Source organism: Daphnia magna, linkage group LG8 (genome assembly GCF_020631705.1).
Source record: "Daphnia magna isolate NIES linkage group LG8, ASM2063170v1.1, whole genome shotgun sequence".
Classification (NCBI taxonomy): domain Eukaryota; kingdom Metazoa; phylum Arthropoda; class Branchiopoda; order Diplostraca; family Daphniidae; genus Daphnia; species Daphnia magna.
Window position 1 is genome coordinate 4,596,295 of NC_059189.1, and position 22,248 is coordinate 4,618,542.

The following is a 22,248-nucleotide window of genomic DNA, read 5'->3' on the forward strand; positions in this document are numbered from 1 at the left end:
AAAAAAGAGAGATCCATTTCTGTAAAATTTATTAATTTTGGTCTTATAGTTTTCCCGCAATAAATTATTGAAATTTTACTTATTATTTGGGGGGGGGGGTAGCCGGATACCCATAAACCGTACCGACTTACCTGAAAAACGGCAAATCGGGTAACTCTTCCAATAAGTATTTTTAAAAGCATTATTTTTGCAAAAATGGACAGATCTTATAAAGAAATATCCATTCCTATGATTTTTAAAATTTTTAAAATTATGGTTTTCCCGATTCATTACCTGATCGGGTTTTGGAACCGCCAGCCCAAGTGCCTATGGCCCAATTTACACTAATTTAAGAAAACACACCGGTACTTAATTCAGTCTATTATATAAAATGAAAAAAACAATTGATATAAGTAAAAATGTTGTATTTGTAAAACTTAACAAACAGTAAACAATAAATGTAAATAATATAAATACACAAAGAAACAAACAAATCAAAGCGCGAACTCCACTCCAGCGGAAAACCACGCTGCCATTCAGCGGCTAAACCGCGAAACAAACCATCTTGATTCGCACCGCGTTTTGCGTTTTAGTCGCTGTTCGTTTCGCGTTTCGCTTCCGCGTTTTAGGGACACCCCTACCAATCATAGTTGTTATTTTCTTGTCTTAGTTGTTTTCACTTTCCGATCATAACAAGAGCCATCTATGGGCAGTATTGTTAAACAATTAAAACATTCCAATCGATTATTCTTCACTCTAATGAAACGAATTTGAGCCAGATTTCAGTAAGGGCTAAAAACACATTAACCTTCAATTAAGTAGTTCATTGGACTGAAGATGGTATAATAAACGAAACCCACGTGGACAAAGAAACATTCATTCATCATTACACAGCCTCAAGCATTTGTTTCTTTCTCACCTCATTTGGCGAGTCAGGCTCTATTTGCTATTGTAAATAATGCAAAGTTTTCGTTTACCGTCGGAACTATCTTTTCTACGTTATTCTACGTTATTATTTATTTAAAAAATAGAAGGTAAATAAAAACGGCTGACTAGGGGGGAGTGAATTTACCAGTGTAGCACTCCAGCGGAAATATAAAGAACTAGCTTTATACAAGGTTCAAGATGGCGGTATTGCCGTCTCCGACTTTAGTAAGAATTATTATTCTTTGTTTAATTAAATATCTTAATAGCCCGTGAGTGTCAATTTTTAGAAGCCGTTAGCTGGTATAGAGTGTTGTAGCATTATACTTTTTCCGGCGCACGCCGTGTTTAATTGTCTGCAATACGAGTGTTGCAGTGCTCAGCTGTTTGACACATAGATATATTTTTCAAAGATAAAATAATTTAATTAACGTTTACTAATGTTTCAGGTCGCCGGGCAGAACTATGCAATCTTTGAGGCTTGGTATCGACATGTAAGTGTTATTATCTATCAAAATTTATATTATAATATACTTAGTTTACCGAGGATGTTGATAGGTGGACCCCAAAAACCTTGGAAGTATTGGTGCACTTGATGCTGCTAACTTTCTAAAGAAATCTGGACTACACACTTCTGTGTTGGGAAAGGTATTTTGTGCGTTATCACTTTCAACAGTATTTTTTTTTTTTCAAATTTGTGCATCATTTAGATATGGGACCTGTCTGATCCTCAAGGTAGAGGCTATCTAGATCAAAATGGATTTTTTACTGCTCTAAAGCTAGTAGCCCTAGCACAGAATGGAATAGAAGTTAGCATGAGCAACATATCAAGAGAAACTACACCACCAGAAATGGTATGTTTTCTGTTTTGTGACATAACTGAATCACTATTTTGTAAACACATTTTGTACATTTCAGGGTGAACAACCCCCATCTGTCATACAAAATATGGTGGCTACTCCCATACAAGGATCCTTTTCTTTGGCATCGCCAACTGGAAACCAGCCCAAATCCTTTAATTGGGTTGTTACTGCCACAGACAGAGCAAAATATGATGCACTGTTTGATTCTCTAAATCCTGTGAGTGGGAAGCTACCTGGATTTAAGGTTGTTGATCAAAATGTTTCAGTATGTCATTCAGAGTATAACTGTGCCGTTCTCGTATCTCTAGGTAAAAGAAGTGTTGGTTAATTCCACCTTGCCGATGGAAAGCTTGGGAAAAATTTGGGATCTCTCCGATATGGATCATGATGGAGCGCTAGATAGGCATGAATTCACTGTGGTAAGTGACGATACTCATGTTTATTCATATCGTAAATATCTATAGGCAACCGAACCCCTTCCTGATTTTTTAAAAATATCATTAGGCGATGCATTTAGTTTACAAAGTCTTGGATAACTACCCCTTGCCTGTAAGTTTACCACCTGAATTGCTCCCACCCAGTCCAGAATCGACTGCACGTCGTGGATCAACACTTTCCGGAGGTGTCAGCGTTCTCCCACCAGCAGTTTCATCTCCAGAAAACCTAAAAGTATATTTTCGAATAAAATTTACGCCTTAATACCCTCTTCAAAATAATTTTGAATTTCCTTAGGAGGTTGCATCTAATGGCCCTTCAGTAGCGTGGGTTGTAAGCGATGCAGACAAAACCAAGTATGGTGCTTTGTTTTTACAAGCGGATATGGATCGCGATGGTTATGTGTCCGGATTGGAAATCAAAGATGTTTTCTTGCAATCACATCTACCGCAACCCGTTTTAGCCCATATATGGTAGATGCAATAATATCTTTTGAGTCTGAGTGATCGTTAGTTCATTGTTGTTGTTTTGTTTTTTTGTTTTTTTTTTTTGCCATTTAAAAAAACAGGGGGCTGTGCGATGTTGGACAGACTGGAAAATTGAACAATGAACAGTTTGCTCTTGCCATGTGGCTGGTGCAGCAGAAAGTTCAAGGAAGAGAATTACCAACCGTGCTAACTCCTGAGATGATGCCTCCTTCTCTCCGCACTCAAGACACAAGCGTGGAAGAATCGACCCATTCGGCCGAACTTGAACAAATCGCCAAAGAAATTGAAAATCTCATTCGGGAGAAACGTCAACTGGAAACGGACGTGGCTCAAAAAGAAGCTGACATTCGAATCAAGAATGGTGAAGTTCGCAACCTCCAGAGCGAACTCGACACCTTGGCAGCCACTCTAAAGCAGTTAGAAGTTCAGAAAAAGGAAGCACAAAAAAGACTTGATGACCTTGATGCACAGGTTTCCATATTATCCTATTTATTTGGCTTTTGTTTTTAGAAACCTATCAAGCCAACTTAGCAGCATGCTATACGAGATGCTGAAATTGACTGTTGTATTTTGTTTGGCTTTCACTTAGCTTGTATTGCCTTTTCTTTTTTATGTTTTGTTACATCTTTTTGTTCATGTTTTTAATTTGGCATGTCGTCGGTAGCAATCTGCTTTGGAGCAAGATTTACTAGGAGTAGAGCGACAAATTGAAGAGCATGAAAAACAGGTTAGAATCAATACTTTTGAATGGTGCCATCCTATGTTTAACTAATTTCCAATGTTCACCTCCTACTTATTTCCTTCGTTGGTCCATTAGCTATTCATACAACCTCTTACATTACAAAATAACCGTTTAATTTCTATTTAGGTTCGTACATTCCGGACTCAAGCTGAAGAACAAGAAAATACGCTCCGAACGCAGGAGGCAGAGGTTGCGGCCAAGAAGCAGGAGCTTAACAACCTACGTTCTGAAGAACTTCAAATGGAACAACGGATGCAAGCGGCCACACTCCAACTTGATAAGCTCCAAACTACGCTGCAAGATAGTCATTTGCAGATTAGTCAAATTCAATGTAAATTGTACCACCTATTCCTTTAGTAATGCGATCGAAAGTCATTTCATTTTTTTTTTCCAGCGCGCATGATGGTGTTGCAAGAACATCAGCGTCAAGTAGATGAGGCCTTAGCGGCCTATGATGAAGCCTTAGAAACAGGAGACCCCTCCCAGTTGGGCGATAACGTCCTACTTCCCATTTCCTCAGTTGCTTCCGATTCTGATATACTACTTTCGCCAAACTCTGACCGCAACAAAGTGAACGGGGGAACGTCACATTTTAACGTAAGGAAAGCTTATCTATGTTTATGCTGTATGATACAATTTCACCCTTCAATAATTCTAGGATGGGGCGTTTGGCAGTGATCCATTTTCTAGTCTGAACGGTCAAAGCCGTGGGTTTTCGGATTCATCCAATGGGGATCCTTTCAAGGAGTCAGATTTTTTTAAGAAGACATCTCAGACTTCTGCTGACGATCCTTTTGGCGCTAAAGATCCGTTCGCCTCAGCCTTTGGAGCTCCTGCAAAACCAACGGTATGTGTTTTGAATAGCAATTAAAACTTTTTATGGAATAATTTATTTGGTTCGTTTGGTGATTCCCCAGAATGACCCATTCGCCTCAGCGTTCGGCCAAACGAAAAGCGAACCGTTTGACGCTTTCGGTCGTAGCAAATCGGTAAGCAGTTGTTAGAGTTAAATCACATCTCCTTACTAATAAATTTCTGTTCGTTACAGCCAAACGTGGGCGCCGACCCTTTCGGTAGCGACCCATTTAACGCACCTAATTCACCCCTACCTGCCGGCCGAGTGGAAAGCCCGACTCCGGCCTTGCCTCCCAAGAAGTCTAAACAACCACCTCCACGCCCAGCTCCACCAAAAGCTGTGGCTAGTGGCGTGAAAGGTCCCCAACGCCCGGCACCGCCAATTGGAGCCACGAAATCGCCGGATCCTTTCGCACCAATGAACGATCCATTTAGCTCGGCCAGCGCCCCCAAAGATCCTTTTGGTGGATCGGGTTTCGCTGATTTTGCGAGCTTTGAATCCAAGGTACGTGTGAGATTAATCTGATTTACTGCTGTTTCATGTGTTTTCCTGTTTTGTCCTACCTGTGACGAAGGCATGATTATTGTTGTGTTACGAAATTTCGTTTTGTTCTTTTTAACTGAACCGTGACTTGCTCACAACATTCTTCAAACTGAGATTATTTTTTCTATTTTTTACGTGAGATGCGTCTTCTCTGTTTCGAAGCATTGTTATCTTGTAGACCAACTGAATCACGATTTAATTTCTCATTAGGTTTTGACGTCTTTTAGGTTTGATTCGGTTCTTTTTGGGTTCTTTTTTTTTTTTCGTGTTTAATGTTCGATTCACGTTTAAAGGACTACAATTTGGAATTTGATTTCAGAATGATTCCAGTCCATCGGATCCGTAAAGTCAACTTAACTTTCTTGCCTTCTTCCTTTTTTTTTTTTTTTTTTTCCCTTTTGTTTCACGCAGCCATGAGACTCCTTCAACTGATCAGAAATCAGACGTGTGGGAAAATGTAGATTTACATAAAAAATTTTTTTTTAAGTTCCGTATATATTTACCTGATATTATTTTGTATTGTTTTGTATTTCGATTTTTTCGGTATATTTTATTTTAAGTTTCTTTTCGGTTTTCCCTGCTTTTCTTTTCCCCGCCCTGGTTTGTTTTCATTTCACTTAGTTTACGAGCTCTTCATCCGGCGATGGCTTTGATGCATGGGGAAGCACCAGCACTAGCAGCACAAAACCCACAGCCGAATCACAGCAGCACCGATATGCCGAGTTAGAATTCACTGAAGATCCTTTCAAAGATGTTGGATTTGGCGATCCGTTCGCGTCAAACACAGACGACCCCTTTGCCGTTCCCACCATCACCAATAGCGCAATTAAGATAAAAAAGGACTCGGACAGTTTTGATCCATTCTCCACTGAGAAGGATCCGTTTGCATCTTCCGCTTCTCCCTGTAAAACGACCATAGAATTTGACAGCCCGTTTGGCTCCTCGGCGTGGAACGATCATCCTGACCCGTTCGCTGCCGCCACAGCTGCCGATAACAACAACAAGTCACCTTCTAATTGGGGCAACGATTTCAAGTTTTCTTCGCCTATCCCTAGTGGTCCCGCTAAAAGTCCGATGTCGATCGGTTCGAGCTCGTTAAAGAGCCGATCTTCTTCCTCGTCGTCGCCTATGAAAAGCAAAGTGTCTCCATCTGAACAGTTACCTAAGTTGAACGAAGATGCTCAAATTGCTTGGGTAGCTGCTGAAAGTGTTCGATCCGAGCAGGAAAGGCGGAGAAAAGCAGAAATGCAGGAAATCGCCGACCTGGAAATGGCGATCGCGCTCAGTAAGTCTGAAATGAACAACCGGTCACCACCATCGTCTGACAGATTGATTTGAATCGTTGAAATTTTGGTCACCTTTCTTTCTTCCTTCTTTTCAATTCCACCACTTCCAAATTCTCTTTATATATATCCTACATGACCTCTCATTATTTTTCGCGCTTCTATCTACGGAATTTTCCTTGTTTTAAAGGTCGTTTCAAATGAGCTTTTTTTTTGGCCTCCGATGTAACAAAGTTTACGCAAAAAAAAAAAAAAAAATCCAGCAATACTTTGACCGCAAAAACTTTGTCATTGAACCTTGTGCGTGAGTGAATGAAGAGCAAAAAATCCGATGTGTTGAATCAATTCCCCTTCTTTCCCGAATTCGTCATAATTCCAAGAAAAAGATGCTTATCCGCAACTTGTATAGGCAAGACTGCTGTGTACATTTTTACTTACACTTTGGTATCCTTGCAAGTTACATATCTACTCTTCCTTCTCCGAAAAAAAAACACGAATTGGTACATCGTCGATGGGAGAAAGGAAGTAGTAGTCGTTGTGCTAAAGTGCTGGTAGCTGTGACAACAGGAGTGTGCCATAGTTCGCCCGTCGGTCCCTTCGAAACACGTTTGGTTCTCTTTATCTCTTAAATAGTACAATAATGGTCCCATTTTCCATCATCAATAGATCTGTCTGAAGAAAGATGAAGTGTTATTTCGTTGCCGTAGTTTTTGCTCTTGGAATGTTTATTTACCGTAGCCTTGTCTTTTTCTTCAATTTCTCCTGCCCCCCATCTCTACATTTATCATTTTTTTTTTCTTTTTCATTTTGTAATTTAATTGTTTGGTATGATACCCAGTGGCTACACGAGAGTTACCTTTTCCACAAGTCAATTTTTAAAAATGAAGTAGCTCTAAGAGATGTACCAGTATGTTTGTTAGTTACTCTTTTTCTTCTTTTTGTGAATGTCCTCGCGTGAACACGATTATTAATTTGCCTCAAGAGTCCGTGTTTTCTCTCTTCCCGAACGCCTCAGTCTCTCTCTCTCTTTTTTGTATCACTTTCCTGGATGTAGTCCTTATCACTTTCATCATGTACTTGTGTACCTCTTTTTTTTTCGACCGTTTTCTCATCTTCCACATGAAGATGCTTACTCAACACGGACGTCTCCCATAGCGACGATGGGCAAAATAACCAACAGTGAAAGCGAAAGAAAAATTTTGACAAAGTAAAGTCTTGGCCGCATTCAGCATCATTCGGCGGGTGTCAGAGATGTTTAACAGCAAATCGACACGATGTGTACATTCCATTCTTAGCTTTGGCCATGTCATCGTATATTCTGCCTCCTTTTTTTCCTATTCTATTTCGTGTTATTCTGTTCAGTAATACGCCATCTAGTTCTCCATTTTTCTTTTCCAATTTTTTCTTTGTTTATTTTTCTGTGTATTTTTTTTTTTCTTTTTGTTATCTTTGGGGTAGGCCAATCGTGTCGTTAAGCAAAGATCATGGTCTCACCCAGTCGCGTGTATAATTCGTATGCTAGACTGATAAAGATTGGTTATGTCTATCCTATCAGTGTGTAGAACAGTACACGTTACTTTGGTACATGTCAGTCGGTCAGTATTCTATCGTCGATATTTACTATTTATATTACACCAATTATTCAACCAGAAAAATGTCTATCCGGGGGGGTTCTAGACGTCCACAAGTATTGATAAAGTTGGTCGCAATACAATAGACCTCTTGCACAATGCGGATAGCAAAATTCCTGTAGTCCGGCAACGTTGCGATCCGCCATCTTAGGGAAAACAACACACCCTAAAATTTTTAAAACTAGGGTCAATTTTTTTCAAATACGAACTGGCAACTTCGGACGTTAGCCAACTCTATTATTTTGCCTAGTCGAATAATTTCTAAATTGGTTAACGATAGAAAATAGTTAGGCATAAGGCGGTGAACTATATTCAGTACTTTTTTTGTGGCCAACAGCAGAGAAACTCTACAAAGCCTTAAATTAAAATTACTTCCATTGACTGCACCGAGTGCAGCCATCCGAAATCGACACAAGAGAAGCTACGAAAGAGGAATTACTGTCAGTGCACACACCTGAATTAAGAGGTATTCCTACAAATCCAGCAGCCTATTTTGATTAGAAAGCCTTGAAACAATTGAGTTTCAAATATGATTTTTTGTACTACTTCTCTGTGACTCTGGTTTATATGCTTGTAATAACCAAGGTTGCTTTTGACAATTTAAACATTTTATTTAATTGCATCATTTGTATCTGAAGATATAATTCAGCTACTGCAGTGTAATTATGCAAAAAATAGCAATCGATTAACTTGGATAGAATCGATCCAATTTGTAATTAATTGTACCAAAAATCGGCCACCTGATTATAACCAATTGGGGCCGATCGCTAAATTGCCAGTTAACCCAGTTTACTGTTTAGCTTCAACCCAAGAAGAACGAAGGAACAAGTCTGCCATTGGCCACCATTTGAGTAGCACATGGCTAAGAAACTGAATTTTGGTTATCATTGCTGCATTTAAAAGAAAAAATGCTAGAGCGATTAATATCACGTCAACCATTTGGACTATTATGTGGAAAAAGTTTATATGAATCAACGTTATTGGATAGCATTAAGGGTACGTTTGTTGGAACGAATATCTATATATTTAGTAATGCATGTCTCGTTGTCAGGCCCTGTTGAGATGAGAAACGTTTCTTGGAAACTCGAAATAATAAACCAACCTGGTTTCCCAATGGCAACCCATGTTTACTACATTACAAAATATTGACTGATCTCCCACCACCTACGTGCTTTCAATGACATGGGCACTTAAAGGAGTTGGTACTTGTACATAAGTCTGTTATCTTTTTAGGTAGTTTTTATGCAGATATTATTACATGATATGTAATGATTTTTTAGGCTAGCAGAAAAAATTTGAAAGAAAATTTTCAAAGGAATTTAATGTGATGAACTAAACAAACTGCACTTCATCTCATCGAAGTCAAATGGAGGTCAGAGAATGTGGGGAATGAGTATTGATTACTGTCATATTTCTTTCCAACATCTACTTTGTTAACTCTGGAGTACATTTGATCACTTCTGTAATCCCCAACATAAAGGTAAGGTTTTAAAATTTATTTACTGATTCCTAATTGGTTTTTAAGATATTTTGTCTTTGGTGTTGATTTTTAGTCTAGTTCAGTATAGAAAGGTAGTGATCAGAGAGTAAACAGGGTATGTGTTGATGCAATCACAGCACAAACATGCCATGGGGATTGGTCAGTTTGTGACCCAGATGCTAGTATTTCTTCTAGCCATCCTTTTCTGTTTAAGTTTGTGAAACTGGCAATATTTCCCATTCACTGGCTACAGAAGCTAATGCATTTTCTATTTTACCTGAGACAGTTTTATCCATCAAGAGGCTGGAGGACTACAGTATTAAAGAATTTTTCCTACCCCTGTGGCCTGTGGTAAATTACCTGCAACAATGTTGAAAATGACATTATCATACAACTTCGAAGTCTAGCATCATCAGTTGATTCGTAGGTTGAAATTCCGCGAAGGCTTTACACGTATTCTATATTTTAAGTACTGACAGGTGACATGTAAAGTTGAATTTATGCGTGGTGATAACATTAACTTATGGAGATTCGCTGGCAAAAAGTTGGGCATCACCTCCGATGTTCGAAGGTCCGAAAAGTGATTCGCCTACTGCCACATCAAGATGATTTTTCGTCGTGTCTAAGATGTCGCTAGTTATATCCCTTGCTTCAAGCATCATTTGTTGAAAAAACCGTATTGATCCGAAGATAACGAAGCAGACCTTAGAAAACGAATTTAATCTCTCGCACTTTTTGCTTTTTATACCAGTAGCCGTGCGGCAAATAAGCACATACCAAATGTGATTGTATTGCACGGTTTCTGGAGACAACTTACGTCAGCAACCTGTTAAGGATAAAACAAAGGAAAACATGGGAGTGTCGAATTCTAGATCTGCTGGAAATCGCGTACCCAAAGAAAGTATCAGTGCATTAAAGCTTAATTTCGAGCTGAAAAACAATTTTCAAATTCGCTTATCGAACTTTCTCCAGTTAAGTGTCGAAAACCCCCATATCCTTGCACTGTCGTCAAATATCTTTACAAAGGGAAATATTGAAATACGAAATGTTCAACCATTCTAGCCGTGAAGATCCCTTCAACGGAATCCATTTTTAGTAAGTCTGAAAGAGCTTTTTGATATTGTGAAGAAATACTTCATCTAATCATATTTCTTAGAAACTTTCTGCTACCATAGTATTTTTGTTCCTCTTCCTGTGAAGGACCAACCAAACATGATGTTACTCTTGTGATGGATCTGGATTATTGGTAAGTTCTGCTTATATTTGCACCAATCTTTACAATACCTCTTTACTAAGGGAAATATTGAAAAATTTAGTGATTAGCCATTTAAGTTTTGAAGATTCCTTCATTGTAAACAAATTTAATAAATCTGGTATATTTCGTTGAAACCTTAAAGAAATACTTCATCTTATCTTATTTCTCTTAGAATCTTTTCATTGCTAGACTTATTTCCTCTTATCATTAAGGAATAACCCAACTTAATGTTGCCTTGTGATGGATTTGGTTATTGGTAAGTCCTGCTTTTATTCTGACAAATCTTATTAGAGTTATGGAAGGTTCTTTTATACATTTTGGTACTAAACTAATTTGGCACAGCTATTCCTTACATGTATGTTATCGTGACGAATGGTAATGTTATTGTTTTTCTGAGGTCGGAAAATGGGAAGTGTCACCAACTATCTGATCGCTTTCATCTTCGGTACGGAGCTTTTTAAAACCCGTGTTGATTAATTTTTTGTGGACAATTTTTCGTCCAAGACTGGTTAACTTGCATGGTCCCGCGGTTACGCTAAAAACTGGGACACGTCCGTGTCAGTGGCTGAAAGAGAGCGACCCGGACCCATCCAGTTGGCTTCTAGCCTGTCTGGTATGAGTTTTCTCGACTTTATTCGTACGTTTACAGCAATTGAATGTGTCCATCTGAATATGGAAGCCAGTCGATACGAGCCCATTCTGCAAGGCAGAGCTAAACTAAAATTGCCTTGAGAAAGTGAATAATTGCATGCAGAATCGTATCTTCGTTAAATTTTTTTTTAGTTTCGTGGATCATTCGTGTCTATTAAGGATTTCGGCAAAGAGGACTTACTACTGGCCGATATCGCAACAATTCTGGTAAGAATCAACCTTTTATTTATTCATTTTAAAAACACATCAACACATGCCAGTTACACGAGATGGACTAGCAACATTCTTTTGATGGATAATCGATTAAATTTTTGTGGCTATTGTCATGGAAAACTACGTCAGCAGTGCAGTGCTGAGTTTGTCTCTATTTTGCCCGTAAGGTAACTTTTGTGTTGAATTATGTCTTATCGAATTTTCTTTCGCTTTTAACTGCATCTCATTTAGCAGGAAAAAGGTTGAAACAGTAGTGGAATTAGAGAAAATTGACGTAAAACCAGTTTTGAAAATGTCGAGCACGGAATAAGTGAACGGTATTTAGGCAGATTATCGTGCACTTAAGATAAATAGTTAAATTTAATTATATTATTTCGACAGATTTTACCAGTTGTTCGTTGTGACCAACAAATACGAAAGCTATGTCCCTCGGCTCAATCTTCCAATTAATCTAAAAAAAGCCGACGATGTTATGTGACTTAGCAATCTCTGTAACCGAAGATGCAGCAAGCTACTTCATCTTGTGTCCGGAGCATTGGCAATATCCTAAGAAGGGAATATTACGAATTAGTTTCCCTAGCCACATGTTGAAATCTGTTGTTTTCTAGTTTGGTCAATGACACTGATGTATGCGGTTATCCTTAAGTTCGGGAAGTCTTTGAAGAGACTGGAGAATCCTATCTTATTCACAAACAGAAGTCTCAAGCGTAACTGGTAAAGAAGAAATCCAAATGGAAAAGTACGGCAGTGGCTTTAAGTTGATGATTTATTCTCAAATGAACGACAGAATTTGACTGCCATGACTCAGCAAGCTGGACTTTTACCAGTTAGACTTCAGTCAACTTGTAATCAGTCCAACATGAATTGATGCAGCAGCAATACTCCGGACACACTGCTGAAAGACCACACACACGGCAGAAGCCGGCGAGATCATTGCAGCCAATAAAAATGCCCTTAAAAAACAATCACATGTGTACATATATTATTTCCCTCGTATTTTGCTGTTTTATTCGACTGCCAATTGATTCTCCGGTGTCACTTGTCCCATGACTTTGAAGTTGAAAAAATCATTTACAACTCGCGTTGGTTGTAAATTTGGATAACAGATGGCGCAGTTGCGCCTTTGTTTTGTGAAAAAACTAAGTGTGACATGTGAAACCTATGTTCGAATATTTGTGAACTATGTTACATTCCAGTGATAAGTTTGTTAAAATTAAATGGTGTGATTTCAACTTTTGAGAGTTTTTCAGTCTTTCCTGTGTTTTTGAAGTGATAAACATCAAGTGGATTATTTTGTGTGCAACGAGTAAACTTGTGATCAGCTATGCCAGATCCAAACCATTACTTTTACATTCCCATCATGCTATTCTATTGCACGTTAAAGGTATTAGACATAAATTTTGGCGCTCAAAATCCAATAGCCATCATTCTGCTTTTCAGAAGTAGTTGGTGAAACCTAAATAGAAAAAGATACTAACCGTGAGGAAAGGTTAGAAATGACACAAACCATATGAGTTGGAATACCACCATAACGTCATTCTGCCACTCTTTACTCATTCATCATGTCCTGTCAATTTTGATCTGAAAAGTGCACCATATATTGTGTTGCAAATCAATAACCATAACAATTTCAACAATCTTCTCGTCATTTCTACTTAGCCTATCAAGTGGCAGGATTTTGAGTTGCAGAGTGTGGTATTAGATTTTTATTTGCAATCAGAATTCAATTGGCATGTTTGTGCTTTTATTTCTAGCTCATGTATCTAAAATGAAAAGAATGCTGACATCGAAGGAAGATCATCAACAATGCAAAATCAATGGATTGGAATACCTCATGCCATTCTATACTCTTTGCCCACTCATCATCTCATGTAAGTTTCAATCCAGTAAAAGCAGCCAGTTCCTCTTTATTGTGTTGTCAACGGTTAGCAAACAATATTTTCACAGCCTCCATTTATTTCTACTTTAACAGCCAACACATGTCTTCGCCTCGCCTGTCGCCCAGTCTTGGCTTCGCCCGTCGCCCAGTCTTGGCTTGACCCATCGCCCCATCTTCGCTTTGCCCGTCGCCCGGTCTTCGCTTCGCCCGTCACCCCGTCTTCACTCCGCCCGTCGCCTCGTCTTCACTTCGCCCCGTCATCACCTCGTCTTAGTGGTATCATTGTATTTTGTAACGTGTAATTGTGTAGTGTTAATTAACCCGTTGGCTGCCACCCACTTTGATCCCCCCTTTTTTTTAAAGCTTGTTAGGGTCCGGCAGCGCTGTTCTACCCAATGGTCTATATGCCATGGGTGGGACAGTTGCACAAGCCGTGTGGCTCAAAGTCGATCGTCGAGGCAATGCACCATTAGGGAATTCCCCCTTGTCGATGTGGTGGTGGTTTCCTGGGGTGTGCATTCCCATAACGGCTTCCACCATCATGTCAGCCCGGACTTGTCTTCGGACAAGTCCCCCTTTGTCGTAATCCTTTTGATCACGATGTAGCTAGAGTAGATATGTAGTGGCGTGGCAGCCAACGGGTTAGTTTTATGTATGTATGTATTTTTTGTATTGTATTGTATTATGAAATGTAAATATTAGTGGTGGAAATGTGGGTGGATGGAGGGACAATAAAAGAATTTGATATACATTTCAATTTTGAATTTATTTTAAGTTTGTATGTAGGAACTTGGTTGGGGATCGAACCCTTAATATCCAGAACATGAATCCAATGCTTTTCCATTGAGCTAACTTTGAATTACTAATGTTAGCAATTTATTCCTTAATAACCTTATTTGTAGTGCATAAGTAAATAATCCAACTAATGTCAACTATTATTGATACAGGCACAATTAGCATACTAGTTGAGTGCTTGACTGTGACTCTAAATAACTGAGGTTCGATTCCCTTCAAGAACATGTAATTTCTACACTATGTAAAAGTGTGTTCGGTTATTGCCTTTCATTATTACGACCATCGAGAAGATGCAAAAAAATTGGACGAGAGGAGTATGAATTTCGACAACGAAAAATATTTAGACAAAAATTCACATTTCTTTTTTTCAAATTTTTATTGTTGGTACAGTATACATGTACTACAGATTTCACTGAATTGAACCACCGGGGAGATTACCCGGTGAGTGGCTAAGAGAAGCCGGAAAAGGATGGAAGGTTTCGGACAAGTTTTTACGTGAGCGATTAACCGTTAATTCGGATTTGTGGGTAGCCTCTTCGCCCTCCAAAGATATCATCGAACTCGAGGACCCCCACGTCCCCTTTCCGGACAGCGCACTCACAACCTTTACTGCTGATCACAGTAGGGGCATGACCCCCTACGGGCTTATTACGAGTCAAGGGGAAACGGGGCCACAGAAAAGAAGGGAGCCCAGATATGCAATTTAATCTTTTTTAAATATAATAATACTATAATGTGGAAGGAAATAAATGAATCTTGAAATTGCCGGTCGTCTTTCCAAACAGTATCATTTTTAAATCTCTTGTCTCAACCAGGAACTTTTTCCAATGAAATAACATTCTTCATCTAGGTAGAAAAAAACAAACAAACAAAACAAACACATATCAATGTAAAAAAATCTTTGAATAAAATTAAGAAACTTGCCTTACATAAATTCTTCGCTGAGAATATTTCTAAGTTTAAGTTTCTAACTGAACAGCAGATCCAATTACTGCATAACATAAACGGTCGATAACAGATCCTGCAAGAACTTCCTGAAGGTTAAAAAAAAAGTGTCCAGTTAAAAATTCTGAGTGTCTCTGTCTGTAACAAATACCTTCCATGGAAATTTTTTCAGTATAACGTCAATTAAAGGCTTCACGAAAATCTATATTTTAAATACAAAAACAGATTACAATTGAATGAACTGATTCCATAAAGTAATAATATTATGCATTACACAATAGTACTTACATCATTGAGTACATAATACCATATGTACAATAGTTCAAAATCCATTTGAAGAAGGAAATAGTTTGGTTTTCAAAGTAGGATTCCATAATCTGATAAAACACTCAACTTCCAATTGAAAGTTCATTCTGAAATGTAAATAAATTAAACTCATCATCTATTTGTGGGAAAACAAAACAACATTAATGCAGATCTATGTTGTACATGTAAAAATAAACCTGAACACCAGCTGTATATTAGAAACATCAATTTCCAGACTCCTTTTTCCGGAATGATAAAATATCACACCTGGTTTTTCAAAAGTAGGTAAAAATTTCCCAAAAAATTATTCTAACCAACTTAAACAACTGACATACCATGAAGGTAATGAAGTGGCGTAAAAACTGCATATGGATAATAGAAGTGGAGAAGAAAACTACAACAAAAACACAATTTCCAATGATAATGTTATCTCAGGGGTTGACATATTTAGGAAGCACACTATAAGGCTGCTGATAGTGGGTGTACCTGGAGAATGAAAACATTGACATTAACTTGTCACTCGTAATATTTATGGAAAAGTATAAAAGTCTATTGCCCCTCAACTCCAGAGGGCACTAGTTACGGGGAAGGGTAGGCTTTCTAATTTTCTCCTTTTTTTTTTTTTTTTTAATTTTTTTTTTTTTTTTTCTTTTTTTTTTTTTTTTTTTTTTTTTTTTTTTTTTTTGAAATAAAATCACTTCGGTGGATAATTGCAAACAAGAGCATTCTTACAAAAACAATTAGTAATTTTTCCTCAATAAAATAATTAATGAAAAAAACGTGAATATTAGCACTGAATATCAGACTACACGAAGGACGAAGGTATAACATAATAAAAAAAAGAGAAAAAACAGTCAGAAGGCCGACCCATCCCCGTAACTAGTACCCTCTGGAGTTGAGGGGCAATAAAAAGTCTATTGCCCCTCAATTTTTGAGGGGCAATAGGCGCGACCAATAAATACATTGTAATACATGGTATAAATACTATACTGTCAGCAGGATATACTGATATACATAACAATCCTTGGGTTCGCAACAAATTTCCAATCCGACAGGCAAGTCTGTGAGGCAACCATCATGGCAACTGAACGCCAGAAAACCTATCAGCTGACTGATATTTGGTGGTTTGCTATCTCGCCACTAGATGGCTGGTTTGCAATCTCGCCACTAGATGGCTGGTTTGCAATCTCGCCACCAGATGGCTGTGACGTATACAATTTATGATTGTCAATCTCGCCACTAGATGGCTGTGGCGTATACAATTGGTGGTTTGCAATCTCGCCACTAGATGGAACTGGTGGTTAGCAATATTACCACTAGATGGTCGCAACAATTGGTGGTTTCTAATGGCACTAGATGGAAGATTGACACATGGTTATTTACGATTTTGCCATGTTATTTACAATTTCGCCACTAGATGTTGTGAGTTAGCGGCATTCACAAATTTGAATGTTGAAATGGTTCAACAGTGCAACTTTTCCTTTAATAAACTCGACTTACACCAAAGCAAACGCCCACGACCAAGCTATTTCATTACATAATATTTTTGAAATTCATTTTTTAAAAATACGTAATCCATCAAGTAAACCGCAACCAGGAATGGTAACGTCTGCAAAACCAATTGAGCTGCGCTTGTTAAGCTTCAGAGATGGCGTTGCTGTTACCTGAAAAATCGCCAGTAGGTATTTGAGATCCGCTTCAATTTGTTTGGATAGCCAAGGATGCCCCAGTAGATTTCTTGTTAGTACACTGGCGTTCCAAAACATGTCAAATACCGGAGCATACTACATAAAATTAACTCTTAGTAAACTACTACATAAAACTGCTCTATGATTAACATTCTTAGAGCATTATGAGCACCAAATTTTACGTTCTTAAAACAGTTGAAGCAGACACCATGTACCTTGTAATGAAAAATCTTAATAACACAGACTCAACAAAAAGCTAAAGTTTCTAGACCAGTAAGTTACTAATAAATCACTAACGCATTTGTCAATGCATGACAGATTTACCTTTGCCGCAGTTGAATGCATTAATATTGCTCAGGCTTCAAAACTGATTTCTAGTTAATTAACACACCAATGACAAACAAAATTATAAGAATCAATATTTTGAAAAATGTATAGAAAAAAAATCAGTTTACCTTGTTGAAAGGTTGTTTCTTTCTTGTCCAAATTCCTGGTTGCTCCTGATTACAGTTGTACAGGTTTTGCTATAACTAATTTTTTTGTTTGCTTCTATAGCAGAAGCAAAAACTAACAATCTTCCACTCAATTTGAAGTTGTAATGCATTTTCTGCAACAAAGACAGATTATTTTAAACACTTGCTACATGATAGACAACAATACATTATGTACCTTCTTTAGTAGAATCTCTTGTTCCTTCTATTCACGTAACTCTCAAAAATTCAGTTCACAAATCAACTTTTTCTTGCCGTTCAGCTTTCCACTGCCATATTCATTTGAAAATTCAAATAAAAGAAAGTATAACTGGCAAAAATACGAACAAAAAACAAACAAAAAAAGCCTTAATAAAATAACTGTTGGTTGCCATTTGCCAGGACACGGGTCAAACCATAACCATGAAGATAGCCACGGCCTCCATTATGAAGTTTTACCTATATGCCATCTAGTGACAAAAAAAACCTACATGAAACTTAAATACCATTACGTTGCTTAGTATTTCCTAATTAGGATAAAAAACAAAAGCCATAACCCGAACCTTTGCCTGTGGTCGTCATGCAGTCTTACAGGATTTACTAAGACCAAAACAACTTAGATTTTCATCAATGCCTCATAACAAACAGCTTTTAGTGTTGGGTGTCTGGGTGGGACAGAGACCGCCACTTTTGACCGACAGCTCACCTGTGATATTAGATAACACAAATACATTAACTATTGTTGTAAAAGCTATTGTATATACTTTCTCTTCCATAATAAGTTTCCAGTTGGATGAAAGAAGCTATAAAAATAGTTGCTGGGAATCCTGACACTGCCACAATGCACATAATGTTTTTCAACAAAATTGCAGAGGTGATGACATTACATTGAACAAAAGCTTATGAGAGATTTTTCTGCATTACTGTTCTTCCACAATAAATTTATACAAGATTAAGATTTTTTTTCACCACAACGCTCCAAAATCACAGTTTTTCTCTTTTTAATTTGGGAGAATAACCAAACTTGTTACTCACATCATACAAAAAAGCAAACGAAAAACTACCCCGGCGAGGGAGGAGCTAGACACACCACCACCAAAACAACTTATGAACAACGTTAAAAAAAAAAACAAACAAACATAGTTGTCGTTTGTTTTGATGTTAGAGTTCTTTTTACTTTTTATTAAATTTATTACAAAACTTTTTCATTGCAATCTTCTCCTGTTTAATTAATAAAAGATTAATAAAAAAATTATTAACATCAATTTTATCTTGTGTTTATTATGCTAAACGTCAAGTTAGAAAGCCCTATTATCAAGAATAAAAATTTCAAAAAAGACTAATTATTATTCTTATTAGTAGTAGAGTTATCTTATTAGTTATATTATACATTCAGATAGCAAGCTAGGGTCCTGACAAGCATTAAATGAAAATAGGTATTAGGTTCAGCCCTATCTGATTCTTGCTTTTTTTTCAGTTTACACCATTTTATACAATATTTACATTAAATAAACAAAATTTAAAAAAAATTACATTCATTTTTATTCATACAACAAAAAAAATAAAATAACGAAAACACAATTGTTATATATATAGCGAAGTATTTGTAAAAACGGCATGTTTAAATTTTGAAAATTGTTCTCGACACCAGTAGACGAAGTCCATTCAAAAAAAGAGGGGGAGTGCGTCAAAACGATTGAACGGGCAAGAGGAAGCCCCAGGCTTTAGCTATTACATCCAGTGGGCTATGCTCACATGCAGTTGGCGATCACTGGTATTAAGTAAGATAAGTTACCTTAATTGCCTGAAATTCTTCTTTTTCTAATGAACAGAAAAATATATATATTTTTTTTTTAGCTTCAAGTGCGTCACTGGCCGTGACTGGAACCCTTAGAAACATTTCCTTTACAGTTCAATGAGTTTCATTCACGTTCAATCAACTATGGTTGCAGACGACCCATTACCTGCCATATTTAACGAATAACGTCTTCAGCGACAATCAAAAGTTAAGACTTTTTCAAATATACTTGAATGCCAAATTACGACACAGTCCGCAGCATCCCTCCTGCTGTTACAAAACAGCTTTCCTCTTGCGGTTACAAAATATTACAAAACAATAAAACATCTGTTACACGCCGAAATTGTTTGGTTTGCCACTATGTGCAAGTTGGGCTGGCAAAACACTATAGGTAGGTTAAATTATCTTTTTTTTTTTTTTTAACTTAGTTAAGATGAAACACTATCATGAAATAAAAATGAAACAAAAACAAAAATTAACCCTTCGGGTACCTTGCTACGTGGGTAGCTGACAATTCAACGCAATTACTCAGTAGTGAGAAATTCCTCCGCTAGATGTCTTGACAATATGGCGGCCTTTAACAAACTCGAAACGATAATGACGTTCATCAATGCCAAAACAGCGAAATGGGAAGTCTTATGCGTCATTTGAATGATTTCAGCCCCGTTCACCATTCCTTTGCGGACAAACGGTCTCCGACAACAGAGCCTATGACAATCTCAATTATTAGAGAGGAATGATGGAAAAACCGTTAAAATGGTAAAAACATGAGCAACCAAAAAACGAACTTGCAAGCATTTCGTTACTCTAAAACAATTTCCAACATAAAACATAAAGTTTTTCACAAAATTCAGCTATTACACAAAAGCTTTACTTTAGAAACCTGCAGTCACCTTCATAGCAGCAATAAATTAGATGCTTACTTTTGGAATACTGTAATAAATAAGCACACCTGTTTTGCAAGGTATAGCAGTTCTTAAACATCTTGTTTTATGTTTTAAGACATTAACCCACATGGAAAAGTCGACAATAGAATGGTAACATTAATACATTATAGACCACTCACCAGAGCTCTAGCAGACTTGTGGCTCTAGTCTAAATACTCAAAATGAACCCTAAACAATTGATGTTGTGCTAAATTGGAAATATCAACTCAATTTCATGCAATTAGTTGAAAAGTCTGTTCAAACAGTTTCTGTAAAACCAAAGCCAGTGGTTTAAATAGCAGTTTGGGTATAGGGTATGAATAGCTAAAAATAGACCACTTGCCAACCAAAGTTTGAGTGTTAAAAAATCTACTGTTAATTGATGAGTGTTGGAGAAAACCATCTCCAATAGACTCCACACTAGATTTCTTCTATTAGTTAGTGCCAACAAAAATGGCTTTTGTCAAGTTTAATTCTCAGGGTTTTCTTAAACTTTTCAAAATGGATTTCCCACTAAGGCTTTAGCAAAACTATTAACCAAATGACCATTTTTAAGAAATACAAAAATATATATTTACCTTGTTGACAAAATGTTTCTATCTTGCCTCACTACTGGTTCTTCCTGTTATCCTCACATTTTCATTCTTCAGACATGACATGTCTCTTAACCTTGATTTAAAAATCCAGAAGCAGATTATCAACGGTTGCAGCCATCTTTAGAATGATGACATGACATCATAATAAAGGATCTTGAAATCCAACATCTGAGAATCTTGAGAGATGAAAATAGATTGACTTTTTCCCCCAACAAGCATGCTGTAAGGGTACAAAATTCCATGGTTTAAGACATGCATAAAATTACTCTTCACCGGATTACCATCAGTGATAAAAGAAGAGTGAATGTTGTCGACTTGATAAGACATGCTAACAAAAACTCAATGTGAATTCCCTACATCGGTTTGAGGCAATATAGTAGACAAGGGTTGATGTTGGAGTTGAGTACCAGGTACTCGTATTACTGATGCAAACTGACAACGACTTTATGTTTTCATCAACATTGCTAAGGCTTCAAAATGGCTTTCCGACAAAGTTAACGGTAACATATTTAATGGAATCACGATTACGGAAAAAATATTAAAGAAAACAAATTTACCTTGGACACAGAAATAACAACTGGCACCAGAATAGGACAAAACAGCATCAGTTGGGTACCTCAACCTTACAAGTACAATTAAAAATTGGTCGCAATAGACTTTTCCTTAAAAATCTGTTGGCCACATCACCTGGAAAAGAAAAGCTTTTTGATTTGATTTTTTGTTCCACATTGTGTTATTCCTATAATAATTCTACATAACAAGTTACATACGTATATCACCAGTTTGAACACAATTTTTGATTCAAAATCTGATTGTCCTCAGTAGTTAAAATGATGGATAGAACTTTTTGGTCTTGTGCTTCCCTCACAAAACAAACTTTGCTCCAAGCTACAATTCTGATAACCCCAAATACCCCGGTGCCATCTTCAACGATGACGAATTCAATGGTGCTACATAAGTAAGAAAAAAAAGGATGCATGCAATTGACCTGGTCATGAAGGTCTCAGACGGCGTCCTAACGTGCAGACGATAAATACGCTAATGCTAAAGGATAGAGCTTTCCCAAGAATCGATTCTTTTCCGGTCTTTCAACGATTCAATACTTCACCATCAAGCTAACACAAACTTCACGTTAATCAGTGAATATAATAGTTAATAAGTTACATTTGTAATTCGGCTAGTGCAGTTCGAGCTAGCTATGAATGATCCATCATTTGAATAGTTCTATAACTGCATCTGCACAATTTACGTAATGCTTGTTCTTAGGAAATCGGTTCTCGCGTGAAATAAATACTAGTGCCTCACCATATTTAACACAAATAAAAAATCAGCGATTCTAAATAAGTTAGAAAAGGGGGAAACAGTTTTGGAAGCTATTCGTACGTTGGTTGCCTACAACCTGCGGAACGACTGAATGTATTATAAAATCATTCATGAATAGTGAGTAACCTTGCAATACCACAGAAAGATTACTTTTAAACAAAAGGACTGCTAAATTGCTA

General features: G+C 37.3%; 1 protein-coding gene and 3 long non-coding RNA genes across 46 annotated transcripts; 2 read left to right on the plus strand and 2 right to left on the minus strand.

Moving 5' to 3' along the window:
• Positions 1 to 1,027: 1,027 nt before the first annotated feature.
• On the plus strand, positions 1,028 to 7,704 carry LOC116928269 (epidermal growth factor receptor substrate 15-like 1). Of its 4 annotated transcripts, none has more exons than XM_032935335.2 (16): positions 1,028 to 1,131; positions 1,353 to 1,397; positions 1,462 to 1,551; positions 1,614 to 1,757; positions 1,822 to 2,010; positions 2,075 to 2,185; positions 2,271 to 2,435; positions 2,499 to 2,674; positions 2,770 to 3,160; positions 3,354 to 3,416; positions 3,558 to 3,762; positions 3,826 to 4,028; positions 4,090 to 4,278; positions 4,349 to 4,420; positions 4,480 to 4,791; positions 5,452 to 7,704. In XM_032935335.2, the coding sequence occupies exons 1-16, from the start codon at positions 1,105 to 1,107 to the stop codon at positions 6,166 to 6,168; spliced, it is 3,099 nt and encodes a 1,032-aa protein (XP_032791226.1). In that variant the 5' UTR covers positions 1,028 to 1,104; the 3' UTR covers positions 6,169 to 7,704. The 4 variants fall into 4 exon arrangements, with proteins under 4 accessions (XP_032791226.1, XP_045034345.1, XP_032791227.1 ...); XM_045178410.1 differs by lacking the exon at positions 5,452 to 7,704 and adding an exon at positions 5,150 to 5,402; XM_045178409.1 differs by lacking the exon at positions 1,028 to 1,131 and adding an exon at positions 1,159 to 1,175.
• Positions 7,705 to 7,967: 263 nt separating this feature from the next.
• LOC116928270 lies at positions 7,968 to 13,931 on the plus strand. Of its 27 annotated transcripts, none has more exons than XR_006650919.1 (16): positions 7,968 to 8,210; positions 8,545 to 8,740; positions 8,796 to 8,960; positions 9,025 to 9,224; positions 9,298 to 10,125; positions 10,197 to 10,319; positions 10,381 to 10,735; positions 10,877 to 11,092; positions 11,263 to 11,337; positions 11,473 to 11,510; positions 11,575 to 11,660; positions 11,725 to 12,057; positions 12,131 to 12,727; positions 12,784 to 13,038; positions 13,098 to 13,214; positions 13,316 to 13,931. It is a non-coding gene; the product is annotated as an uncharacterized LOC116928270 (long non-coding RNA). The 27 variants fall into 27 exon arrangements; XR_006650924.1 differs by having other exon boundaries at positions 11,578 to 11,660; XR_006650914.1 differs by having other exon boundaries at positions 11,476 to 11,510.
• A 774-nt stretch (positions 13,932 to 14,705) lies between these two features.
• On the minus strand, positions 14,706 to 18,379 carry LOC116928328. 12 transcript variants are annotated; one of them, XR_006650934.1, is made up of 13 exons: positions 17,990 to 18,379; positions 17,886 to 17,896; positions 17,626 to 17,757; positions 17,412 to 17,563; positions 17,281 to 17,330; positions 16,933 to 17,052; positions 16,241 to 16,620; positions 15,604 to 15,754; positions 15,452 to 15,535; positions 15,251 to 15,375; positions 15,114 to 15,164; positions 14,947 to 15,051; positions 14,706 to 14,863 (listed from the first exon to the last, which is right to left on the minus strand). It is a non-coding gene; the product is annotated as an uncharacterized LOC116928328 (long non-coding RNA). The 12 variants fall into 12 exon arrangements; XR_006650927.1 differs by having other exon boundaries at positions 17,626 to 18,132; positions 18,191 to 18,379; XR_006650930.1 differs by having other exon boundaries at positions 17,626 to 17,896.
• An 808-nt stretch (positions 18,380 to 19,187) lies between these two features.
• Positions 19,188 to 21,770, minus strand: LOC116928334. 3 transcript variants are annotated; one of them, XR_006650354.1, is made up of 6 exons: positions 21,517 to 21,770; positions 21,304 to 21,433; positions 21,028 to 21,227; positions 20,729 to 20,966; positions 19,454 to 19,932; positions 19,188 to 19,390 (listed from the first exon to the last, which is right to left on the minus strand). It is a non-coding gene; the product is annotated as an uncharacterized LOC116928334 (long non-coding RNA). The 3 variants fall into 3 exon arrangements; XR_006650355.1 differs by having other exon boundaries at positions 19,454 to 19,942; XR_004397146.2 differs by lacking the exons at positions 19,188 to 19,390; positions 19,454 to 19,932 and adding an exon at positions 19,949 to 20,669.
• Between the last annotated feature and the right edge of the window lie 478 nt (positions 21,771 to 22,248).

Bases quoted from the DNA above. Each gene is read 5' to 3' on its own strand.
- LOC116928269 (XM_032935335.2), top strand. From the start codon at position 1,105: ATGGCGGTATTGCCGTCTCCGACTTTA. The intron at 1,132-1,352 runs GTAAGAATTATT...CTAATGTTTCAG, and splicing joins TATTGCCGTCTCCGACTTTA to GTCGCCGGGCAGAACTATGC. The intron at 1,758-1,821 runs GTATGTTTTCTG...TGTACATTTCAG, and splicing joins AAACTACACCACCAGAAATG to GGTGAACAACCCCCATCTGT.